The 9,232-nt window shown below is 37.7% G+C and overlaps 2 protein-coding genes across 2 annotated transcripts; one reads left to right on the top strand and one right to left on the bottom strand.

Moving 5' to 3' along the window:
- Positions 1-219: 219 nt before the first annotated feature.
- On the bottom strand, positions 220-6,198 carry LOC136236637 (kelch domain-containing protein 2-like). The gene is made up of 6 exons (XM_066026861.1): positions 5,578-6,198; positions 5,374-5,528; positions 3,403-3,550; positions 1,047-1,141; positions 829-988; positions 220-510 (listed from the first exon to the last, which is right to left on the bottom strand). The coding sequence occupies exons 1-6, from the start codon at positions 6,113-6,115 to the stop codon at positions 365-367; spliced, it is 1,242 nt and encodes a 413-aa protein (XP_065882933.1). The 5' UTR covers positions 6,116-6,198; the 3' UTR covers positions 220-364.
- LOC136236663 (probable rhodanese domain-containing dual specificity protein phosphatase) lies at positions 6,170-7,457 on the top strand. The gene has a single exon (XM_066026887.1). It carries the CDS (start codon positions 6,226-6,228, stop codon positions 7,174-7,176), a length of 951 nt encoding a protein of 316 aa, XP_065882959.1. The 5' UTR covers positions 6,170-6,225; the 3' UTR covers positions 7,177-7,457.
- Positions 7,458-9,232: the final 1,775 nt, after the last annotated feature.

The raw sequence follows: 9,232 nt of genomic DNA, 5'->3' as shown, positions 1-9,232 counted from the left end.
AGATTTAATCAGTTACACATCAGACCGCTTGATCTGACTTTCAATTACTTACTTTGCAAGCAGAATGCATAAGCTACAAGCATTTCTATAAAACTACAGAATCATGTTTCTGTGATTACAAATTAATGGTGGCATTTTATATGAGCAGATGTAATGTCAATCTGGCCCACGACACAAGAACCATTATATGCATTACATATACTGCCTGTCCATAACATGTAACTTAATTAATGTTAATAGTATATAAATCTCAATCCATTTTTATAATGCATCATGTGATATGGTTGAAGCAATACATTCATATCAAGTGTTCATAATATTATAGATGTTGTCAAAGCAATATAATAGCATGCATATATAAAACTTAAAAAATCTTTTTCGCTCTGTCATATCTAACACAGTCATTAACATAACCTAAAACTTGTACTGGCAAAAGACACAAAACATTTTCAAATAATCTTCTGTTCTCGTTAATATACATTGCACAGCTTCTGAACAATGTCTTTACACCTGATAAACAGACCAAGAAAAGTGTTTACAGTACATACAGTGTATATATATGTGTGTGCGTGCGTGTGTGCGTGACTGGTGAACTATAAGTATGCCTATATACTGCAATAGCTATAAGGAATACTTTCAAAGTAAAGTAGTTTACTCCCAATATTGGTACTTCCCCACACACATGGCCAGTCACATCAAAGTACATGACCATTAAAAGAAACCAAAGTGAATATTATAGAGCTATCACTTCTTTCACCAATACCTATCCCCAGGTATACACATAACCACCCCAATATGATGTATATACACATGTGGAACTTTACTAACCAAACTCCATCAATATGGTGTCTGACATTTTATTATTAGAACCAAACCGGTACAGATCAACAGGACTACCTCCAAATGTGACCACCTGACACTCACATGGTGAAAGGTAATAGGCAGTACTGTTGTGCCATAATCTACCATGAGCTTTAAGGGAGGATACCTGTACACAATATCAGTAGACAACTATATGTTAACTATGATGTGTAAATATATCTGACCTTAGTCCAAGTGACCTGCTTAACATCCAATACCCAGGCATCGTCTAATACTTCTCCACTACGCTCATTTTTGTTAGCATTGCCAACAGGTTTTCCTGTAAACATCAAATACACTACACCGCCTTGCTAAATAATATTTCAGGCTGAAATTATTATCGAAACAATCTAACCATACCCACCAGCTATAGCAATATTAAAATACTGGATACAATTTTTGATGCTTCCATATAATGTGTACATTCATACACCAAGCTACAAAAGTCAACAAGTGGTTTATAATAAATATTCATGTAATCTTTTCTACAGGTTTTGTTCTACACATGAAGTCTTTGTCATCCATTCAACCAGCAGACCTTTTTGAAGTAGTGTAAACATCAAGTCACATGTTGTGTGGCCAAGGAAAGCTGGTGTGGGCATACATGACAGACAAGTGTGTGTTATACTGCAACTAAGAAATGCAGTTTTCATGCATTCATAGTTCAGTAGTAATACTTTGCTATTTCTATACAGGGTGATTTGTTTGTAGCTGAACTCTTTACAGGTGACTTGTTAGTAGCTGAACTCTCTACAGGGTAGTCACTCGGTAGAGAATTCAGTCACCTGTAAAGAGTTCAGCTATATATAAATCACTCAGTACGGAGTTCAGCTACAAACAAGTCACCCTATAAAGTGTTTAGCTACAAACACATCACCCTGTGGAGAGTTCAGCTACAAGCAAATCCCCCTGTAGAGAGTACGGCTACAGCTTGTAGCTGCACTCTCTACAGGGAGATTTGCTTGTAACTGAACACTCTATAGGGTGACTTGTTTGTATCTGAACTCCCTACTGGGTGACTTGTTTTGTAGATGAAATCTCTACAGATGATTTATTTGTAGCTGAACTCTCTACAGGGTGATTTGTGGTGAAAATTTTGTGACATCTTATATGGCTATAGATGCTTATGTACGTAGCACATAGACATATATGTAACAGGGGCGTACCTACCATGTAGGCAGGTGAGGCAGCTGCTTCACCAAATATTAGTAATTGAAGTGAGAAGCTAGTAGTGGACTTTTTGATACTTGAAACTTAATGTTACAACAATTTATATGTTACCATGGAAATTAGTACGAATCCATCCATAGCAAATTACCCTCAGTACTGCTTCATTACAAACAACAGTTGACACTTATTAGAATTTTTGAATGGTTTGGTAATTCTTTTTTTTTGTTACTAAAAATGGATGATCAGAGTGAGGACCACATTGAGTCACAACCATAGGCGTAGCAAGCTGGGGGGCAAGGGGAGCTGGAGCCCCCTTGTGATTTTATGATTGTAAATTCAAAAAAGATCAAGATACTCTAATAGAGCAGTCACTTACTCTAATAATGCAGTTGCAGTATTCAGAGAAGCAGTGTGGCAAACTATGAAGTTGTGAATAAGGATTTTTATGTACTTTATCAGTGATACAAATTATTATTTAGTGGAGGGCAGCCATTCTTAGTAGGTTTTGACTTTTTTTTTGCTCTTCAACACTAAACTAGAGCCGGCCCCCTATCTAAAAATATCTTGCTACGTCTATGGTCACAACAACCAAAAAAGAAGCACCAAAAGGCCATTCTACGTTTATGGGTTGAATTTAGTTAATTCTAGGTATTAATTTTATTATAATCAATTCCAAAGTATTCTATTATAAGCACACCAATGCTAGTTTTGCATATAATAGGCTAGTAATAACTAACTAATCTAGAGAATAGCTTTGTCTTATAGATCAAGTACTGCCCTTTATGCTTGTAGGGTCTGCTGCTCATTCTTCTCAGCCTCAGTCAACACCTGAGCTTTAACTAAGTGCTTCTTTGACAGTTCAAAACTCCAAGGGGCATGCACTTACAGAAGGTATATAAGCTATTGTACATTCAGCTATTGTACATTCAGCTATTGTACATAATAATTGTATTAATTTTCCAGTGCACATTCTTTGCAATAATTATTACCATAGTATGACTAAAATTGCCTCCAGATTCAAACCTGAAACACCTAATTTTTAAAAATTTCCTGGGGGGGCATGCCCCCAGACCCCCCTAGAAGGCAAAATGCTTCGCATTTCGCAGAGTGTGCTTTGCACACTGTGTGGTCACTTCTACTACCCTTAGCAAAATCCTAGATCTGCCCCCGGAGTCTGCCTCACCTATTTAAAATTTCTGGTTACGCCCTTGTGTAAAATCATGCTGGTTTCGGGGCTTGCAAATTCCAAAAGAAAAACATGCCAAACCAGCTAAGCTGTCAAAAAAAATGTGAATCCTTTAGCCGCACACACCCTTTTCCACAGCTTTACTGTTTTGGCATGGATAAATTAACACAGCAATAGTACCGTACCATCACTTAGTCCCCAGAGTACAAGCAGTTTCGGAGATGATGAAGACTGTACAGTTGTTGGGTCAAGTAAACTGACAGCACTGTGGAATGATCGTCCCTCTGGCCAGAGAGTTTGTGGAGTGAGTGGATGAAAAACTCCATTCCATACCTACAATGATGATAGTAGTGTGTAATAAAACACAGACTAAACTGTCTAATCAAATGCATATCCATAAACTATACATATACGAAAGTCACCAATATACGTAGAATTAAAACCTTTATTTAAGAAATGTATTCATAATCAGCAAGTTATATATCTTTCCTAAAGTTGCACATTATAACCAGCTGGCACAAAGATAATAAAAGCTATTACATGATGCTGAAAAGCTGTTTGTATGACCATTCATTCCTTTAATTCCCACTGATTTTCTCATCAGCTGCTACATGCATCAAAGCAGTTTTAGTGCCAAATAAAGTACTCAGCATCTGGGACCAACTTCACTTTAAATGATGCTTCTAATGACTGTTTTTTGTCATATACTGCTCCTTCAATTAATGCAGGGATATAGAGCAAAACTCAATAGAATTCTTTATACTTTATGTCATTCAATTGACCCGGCCATGCCTTTATTACTGGTTATAGAGGTCTTCAGAAACACGTATATTAACGGGACGTCATTACGTCTGAGCATACGTTATGCAATAGTTACAATTATTTACAGTACAATAAATATAAGAAACTGTGTGAAAATAACAGATGCGCTTTGAGACTCTGGACGTATGAATTATTGTAACTTGATCTTGGTATATGGTTGTTAGAGACTGCTTAAAGCAACAGTGAAGGATGGATATTTGTCAGTATGACTGTCCAACATTACATTTTGAAGAAAAGTCAGTAACTAAGTGTGCTTTAGTCCCCAAGACATTTTCGGCCAAATACAAAATTCACCCCACCAGCCACAGTTAAGCAGCTTCAGCCACAATACTCCACAGACAATATGGGTATATAGTGCTTAACAACATATCTGTTCAGTAGCCAATTTGCACTCATTCAAGATGCTAATATAACATCCCATGTTTTAGACATCCAAAGTGACCTAGTGTTCCATAAAACATCACGGCTATTACATGTGTAAACTCAGATGTAAAGGCATCCCATAAATATATGTGTTTTGGATTCTTCTGAAGACCTCTATACTGGTAACCAGCCTAAAGAACTGTTACTGTGACTTTGTGATTGAAACAAGTAACTGGTAATTATGATGTACTGACCCAATTAGAGTTGACCTTGTTTTCAAACATAGTTTTATGCTTTTTGTATCACATTTTCATATGTACAACGTATTTTTTCTACTGTGTTTTATCATGATTTTCATACATTAAATCTTCCTCAATACGCTTTTTGTCAACATTTTCCCCCTCCACTGGTTTTGTACTGTAACAATCAATACTCTAATAGAACAGTCACCTAGCACAGAAAAGGAGACCTCTGAATCTAAACATCCAGCTCCCTAATTTCTACCTTGCTATTGAGGTTCTCTAATAGAACAGCCACACTCTAATAGAATATTCAACAACCCCAAAGTCAGCCATAGGCTTATTCAACAACCCCAAAGTCAGCCATAGGCTTTGGGACTTAAAAATATGCCAAGAAACAAACAATTGTTATATCAAACAGCCAGGTTGAAAACAGATGCAGCCTTCAGGGTAACATCATTGCAACCAATTCTTTACCACCACTTTTGATGGTATCCTTGACTTTTAGAGGGACATACCCAAAGCTGTTTTGATGCAGATAAACTATATCGAGATGTTAAAATTCAGGTGATAGCAGGTTTCTCAATTCAACACAAACATTTGGCTGATAAATATGGAAAAAAATTGTGATTAATATGAAAGGTTTCAAATCATAGCAGCATCACAACACAATTACAAACCTAATTATTAGTAATTACTCTATTACACATACACATACAAACTTTATTGTACCCATTTGTCCATATCGAGGATAGCAAGATCATTTACTCTACCATCTTTCTGCCTTCCACCAAACAACACTGCCAAATGTGGGCTGACTTTAGTGAACGAAGATGCTGCACTAGGTTGTGGGGTTTCCCCTGTTGTGTCTGGCACACACCAAACACCTATTATAAAGATAAAGTGCTATAAGTAAACAAGCAATACGCTACTAACATGTCTTGGGATCAAACACATGTAATTCATTCGTCCAGCCAAACCCATAAGTGTCATAGCTAAAAAACATCACTCCTGGTTTTGATTGTCTGATATCTGCCTCAGCTGCTCCAGCAAACACCACTAACCTTCCATCATGTTCTACCATTCCAAATTTGTCTTTGTTCAAAGGGGCTTCAGTTGGGTTGACTGGCTTCACAAGTTCCCATGTCATTTTGTCATCTAGTGGGAGGCGGTGCACGTCGTTATGTCTTCCAAACATCTCCCACCCCCCAAATACGTAGATTGTTTGTTCAATAGCACACATTTCCATAGCTGCTGTAGCTTTAGGTAACTCTCCATTGGTAGCAACAACTTTCCATTTTAGCGTTGCTATGTTTAGCGAATATAAAGATTTCGCTTCTGTTCTCATTTCAGAACCACTACGAATGTTTGTAGACCCTCTCCACACGTATAATTGGTCATTTATTATACAAGATGAAGTACCAAACCTAGGAGGTATCTCCTTTGCGTCATTTTCTATCAATAAACCAGACATTTTGTCGCGATCAAGGGTCTCGAATCTCGGACATACTTTTTCGGCGCACCCCCGCCCACTATAAGCGCCTCTTCTTTAAAAAGAACTTCTAGGGGCGTGTGATCTGGGTGATGGAGGTGCACTTTAGAGCTGTTCCCCCCGTAGAGTTATTTAATCTACCACTGTACGAACACCATTTAGTGATCGACACAAGAAGCGAGGAAAAATACCAACTTGGTCACATAGTGTCTGCCATCCATTACCCTTCATGGTCACCCAGCTTGACTGATGAAGAAAAAGAAGCATCCTTGTTAAAGTTTATCCATATAGTGATCGAGGAGTGCTTGCGACCTGAGAATCCAAATCCGGTAGTGGTATATGGCGACGGTGAAAATGCGCGAGAACATGCGCATTGGTTAGCCAAAAGGTTGGAATTCCTGAAGAAGGACCGCCTATCTGTAGCCAAAGTGACAGCTGATTCCAGTGGAGGATCCCAGCAAGTTAACCCAGTTGAGTATTTCTGCATTACAATAGCAGATAAGACAAGAGAGGTGTGGTACTTGGAAGGAGGTTATGATGGCTTCCAAAAGCAATACGACTTTCTTTGTGGTCAAATAACATTCATGGAGATGATGCCACTGCCCCACCATATTACTGAACATGTCTACCTAGCATCTCGTGTAGTACCACTAGAGGCAGACTACCTGCACAAGTTACACGTTACACACGTAATAGTCTCCCAACACCAGCTATTAGACTGGGGACAGCTGACAGGGATTTCAGTTCTTAAATGTGATGTGAGGGACACGGACTATCAGAATATGGCAGGTTGCTGGAATGCTGCTGTACGTTTTATTGACAGTGCTTCACAGGAGACTCCATCTGCCCGTGTCCTGATCAAGATGTTAGGTCGTTCACGGTCTGCTAGTGTGGTGCTAGCCTATCTGACAATGATGTGTCATATGAGCTTGGAACAAGCATGGGAACATGTTCATAACATCTGTCATAAAATAGACCACAGTCTGGTGTACTATGACCAACTACAACAATGGACTAATAACAAACAAATATGTGAATCGTGAATAGAAATTTCTAAAGTTTAAGCAAATCAACTCATATTTTAATAAATTTAGATCTTGCAGAGGTTTTCATATGCACATTAGTCGATATATTTGCATCTGACCATTGGAAAATGGCTATCACCCAATAGTTAAATATCTTAGTGGAGGACATGTATAAGCATGAAGTCTTATAGATTTTTTTATTTTTTATTACTGTCACTAATAAATGCAATTACTGTGGATAAAGTGTGTGTTGTATTAGAGTAGTTAACTTGTATGTTGTATTAGAGTAGTTATTCTGACTATTGCACCTTCATAGATCTATAGTGGACATGGCTAGGAAAAGTATATTTATGTTTAAACTGACAGTCTGTAATTTACAGTGTATTGTCACCGCCTGCATAATATTATTATATATTTTTTAATCATGTGATCTCTTGAGTTTGTGTTAAAGCACTTACTTTACAGCATACAGAATTACAGCGATACATGGTTACAATGGATTGGTATTGCTAGCTACAGGTATGCTGAGGTCCACATTATGTTCTTTATTAAGTCTTAAGCAACATGCAGTCATCACATTTCACTGAACATTATTTTACTGAGCCCGGTATGGCCAGTTTAGTACTCTAATACCTCATCCAGAAAAAATGATCATGTTCCTCCAACATAGCTCAGAACCGAGGGGTCTGCAACTCCCTTGAAATCTCGTACAACCCTCTTTGGAATCTGAAAATTGTTGAAAAGTTCCATATATTTATTGTATACTTCTGTATTTGCATCGTGTACCACATATTTGGAACTCATTACCTAAAATAGATCTATCTCTGTCTACAAACACCACTAACACAAATCTACAACTTCATGTGGGATCATTTCATACAGCAATTTGATGGTACTAATGTTCATAGCTTCCATTACCTTTGCCGGTCCTTGCTGCCACTGTTCAAGAGCGTCACCATCACCAACATATGAAGTAATAACTAACTTATAATTAATTTCATGTACTGGTAGCATTAGCCAGTATAATTTATGTACTGAAAAACAATAATAAATAAAATAAAATATATTCTAATAGAGCAGTCAGGCACAGTTGGGTAATGAAAGTAAGGATGCATGCAATGTATGGATTCCCGATCACCTGTGTGTCAGAATGTGTTCAGATAAGTGAGTTTGTCAGTCTAGTGAATCCCACTTACGTATTTATATACACAGTTGTGTTTAGCTAATAGAACATACAGAGCAATTTTCAAATACTCTAATAGAACAGTATTCGGATAATTGAGAGTCTGGACAATCACTGTCCAGATAATTAGTACCTACTGTATTCTTTATCAGTAGAAGCAAATACATGATGCTTTGCAGCTTTGTCGTTCACTCGACCATATCAAAATGAGTGGGACCAGTTAGTCCATCTCATTCACAACATTTGCCTATGGATATTGGCCTGGAAAGTATGGCATAGCTAGCTATCCTGATCATATTACATATCATGTACTAGCTGACTGGACTGCAGTTGAGTGTATGCTTTTACAGTATAGTCACTGATATTTCAATCTCTTCAAAGTATTAATAAAAAAATTGCTACTTACCACCCTCATACCATTTTTGGACATATTGAAACAGCTCTCACCTAATCGTTCTTAAAAATTGGATGTCGATAACTGCCTGACAAAGGATAAATCGTAAGTGTGTAAAGCAAGTCTCACTGAGCTGATTGTAGAGAGCTCAGCCAGTTTGACTCTATGGATTGCTTGTTCCATGTTCTCAGTGCTAAAAAGTCTGTAAAGGATTGTAGAGAGTAGCAGTTAGCCTATTGAAGATTTCGCATGTGATTTTTCGACCCGGCATAAATTCTTTTACCCCCCAAAATGAAACCAGCTATGCCAGATCCTCAGCTAGACCTAATGAACTAGTAAAATCCCGCCATAAGTTTCATTTACAAACAGCAGCCATGAACTTAGTCTCGTGCCCAGACCGCTTTTTTTCTTTTACGTTTGTGGCTTGGCATTCCTTTGTTCCCTTCTTTACCTCTCTGTACTTGTCTATCTGTCATTGACCAGTTTGGTGATCATCT

This window comes from Dysidea avara, chromosome 10, assembly GCF_963678975.1.
Source record: "Dysidea avara chromosome 10, odDysAvar1.4, whole genome shotgun sequence".
In the NCBI taxonomy this organism is placed as follows: domain Eukaryota; kingdom Metazoa; phylum Porifera; class Demospongiae; order Dictyoceratida; family Dysideidae; genus Dysidea; species Dysidea avara.
This window is presented reverse-complemented; position numbering and strand designations above follow the sequence as displayed.

Coding starts and splice junctions, on each gene's coding strand:
- LOC136236637 (XM_066026861.1), bottom strand. CDS start 6,115: ATGTCTGGTTTATTGATAGAAAATGACGCAAAGGAGATACCTCCTAGG. Junction 5,529..5,577: donor TGTGTTTGATCCCAAGACAT/GTTAGTAGCGTA, acceptor TCTTTATAATAG/GTGTTTGGTGTGTGCCAGAC. Junction 989..1,046: donor AGCAGGTCACTTGGACTAAG/GTCAGATATATT, acceptor TATTGTGTACAG/GTATCCTCCCTTAAAGCTCA.
- LOC136236663 (XM_066026887.1), top strand. CDS start 6,226: ATGGAGGTGCACTTTAGAGCTGTTCCCCCCGTAGAGTTATTTAATCTA.